Genomic DNA, 2,517 nt, shown 5'->3' on the forward strand with positions numbered 1-2,517 from the left:
ACACAGCTTATTAACTACAAGTTTTTAAGATGCAGGAAAAGACTAAAATATATATGGTAATTACATTGCTTGTCCCTTTATTCCCAAGTTTTGAACAATTACAAGGATTTTGGGGATAAACATAGATTCTGGGGTCCTGTTTGCCCTTATAGTTTAGTTCTAACAAGCTTTGCCATTAGGTGTGTAAAGGCAATACAACCCCAACATCCTGAACTTAAAGTTTTCTTCTAGTGAACACCTACCAGGGCATTGTATTAAATATCAGTCTACTGTGTAAAAACATAAAGTCAAAGTGAAACTTTATTCTTTAGAGCAGCGGTTCTCAACCTGTGGGTCGTGACCCCTTTGGCAGTTGAACGACCCTTTCACAGGGGTCGCCTAAGACCATCCTGCCCTCAGGGGCGGGAGGCAACCCGGCAATCAGGTGAAGGCGACGCCCCTATCACACCTCTGCTGCTGCCACTGCCGGCAGTGCAAGCCTTGGCCGGCCCTGGGCGGCTGGGCAGCTGCCATACAAGGCTTGCCTGCGCCTCAGGCTGGCTCTGGGCGGCTGAGGGTGGGTCTGGCTGTACCGTGCGCCTGCCACCTCCCCACCCCCACCAGTGGGGTTGAAAGGACTGGGGGACTCCGGTGAAGCTGAGGGATTGAGCACTGCCATCTTGTGGCTATGGGCACCACCAACTTTGTGATGGTGTGATGGTCAATTTACATATTTCTTTATTAGATAGGATAGAATAAAAAAGAGGTTAGATGTGTTATTTAGCCCATATATTTTAAAGAATTAAGATACTAAATTTTTGTAGGTAACTAAATTTAAGACGTTTTATCTTTCTCCCATCTTGCTTTTAATAATGTCCAATTAGTATTTACCTTTAAATCATTCAAATGAGATCACTGATAAAATGTAAATAATACAATATAATATAAATAATTTTATTTTTGGTGTGTCTCTAGCCATCGATTGATGGCCATTTTCAGAGTCCTATTTGGTGTAAGTACTGCCGAAGAAAGAACAAGATTTGTCATGGGACTTGTACGTTTCTTTTTGCTGATCCAGTTTTCCATTGCTTCCTTTTCATATGAATAGCCATCTAAAACAAAACAAATCACATACACAAATTATTTGCAATGTAGAAAAAGGAAGTTAGGATCACTAAAATGAGCTGCATATAAAAAACTCCATTGCCAAGGTCTTTGTTGGGATATATCACTACTGCCAAATATTTCTGCCACAGAACCCTAATTTCTACCATTTAAGATGCATTAAGATTGCACAAATCACACCCTGAACAGTGTCAGTATTTTACTTGATTCATTCTGAACACTACAACTGTCAAATTCAGATGTAGCGGAAAGGAAGAAAAGAGCCAGGCAGAGTATAGTGGTACTGAAGATACATAAGAACAGATACTGAGAGATTCTAAAACTCATCCCACTAAGTACTTGACAGTAAAGGTATGTATGATGCAAAAAGTATTTCAGATCCACTGGCCATTTGAGTTGATTTTTGTGTATGGGTACAGTAGTGGTCCAGTTTCAGTTTATGACATGTGGCTGTTTAGTTTTCCCAACACCATTTATTGAAGAGACTATCCTTTTCCTATTGTATGTTCCTGGTTCCTCTGTTATAAATTAATTGATTTTACATGTATGGTTTTATTTCTTGGCTTTCCATTCAGTTCTGTCTTTATGCCAATATCATACTGTTTTGATTACTATAGCTCTGCAATAGAGTTTGAGATCAGGAATTGTAATACCTCCAGCTGTGTTCTTCTTTCTCAAGATTACTTCAGGTATTTGGGGTCTTTCATAGTTCTCAAATTGTAGGATTGTTTGATTTCATTGAAAAATACCATTGGAATTTTGATAGGCATTACACTAAATTTATATATTGCTTTGGGCAGTATGGGCCTTTTAATATTAATTCTTATCCATGAACACAGAAAATCTTTCCATTTATTTTGTGTTTTCTTCCATTTCTTTCATGAATGTCTTATAATTTTAGTATACAGGTTTTTCACCTCCCTGGTTAAATGAATTTTTAGGTAATTTATTCACTTAAATATGATTGTAAATGGGATTGCTTTAAATTTTTTGGTAGCCTGTAACTAGTATACAGAAATACAACTAAATTTTGTGTAGTTATTTTGTATTCTGGCCACTTTACTGAAATTGTTGATTAGTTGTTAATAGTTTTTTGGTGGAGTTTTTAGAGGTTTCTGCGTATAATGTCATGACATCTACAAACAGAGGTACTTTTACTTTTTCCTTTCCAATTTGGATGTCTTTTATTTTTTTTCTTGCCTATGTGCTCTAAATAAGACTTCCAATATTATCTATACACTAGTGGCCCGGTGCACGAAATTCGTGTTTAGAGGTTTGCGTATAATGTCATGACATCTACAAACAGAGGTACTTTTACTTTTTCCTTTCCAATTTGGATGTCTTTTATTTTTTTTCTTGCCTATGTGCTCTAAATAAGACTTCCAATATTATCTATATACTAGTGGCCCCGGG

The 2,517-nt window shown here is 37.2% G+C and overlaps 1 protein-coding gene across 2 annotated transcripts in view; it reads right to left on the reverse strand.

Annotated features, from left to right (window-relative positions):
* Positions 1 to 909: 909 nt before the first annotated feature.
* The window catches only part of WDSUB1 (WD repeat, sterile alpha motif and U-box domain containing 1), a 49,378-nt gene continuing 47,770 nt past the window's right edge, over positions 910 to 2,517 (reverse strand). For both annotated transcript variants that reach the window (XM_006766451.2, XM_006766450.2), the window contains one exon: positions 910 to 1,091. In XM_006766451.2, coding sequence (XP_006766514.1) covers positions 934 to 1,091 — 158 coding nt within the window. In that variant the 3' untranslated portion in view covers positions 910 to 933. The remainder of the gene's footprint in view (positions 1,092 to 2,517) is intronic.

Source organism: Myotis davidii, unplaced genomic scaffold (assembly GCF_000327345.1).
Source record: "Myotis davidii unplaced genomic scaffold, ASM32734v1 scaffold59, whole genome shotgun sequence".
NCBI classification, from domain to species: Eukaryota; Metazoa; Chordata; class Mammalia; order Chiroptera; family Vespertilionidae; genus Myotis; species Myotis davidii.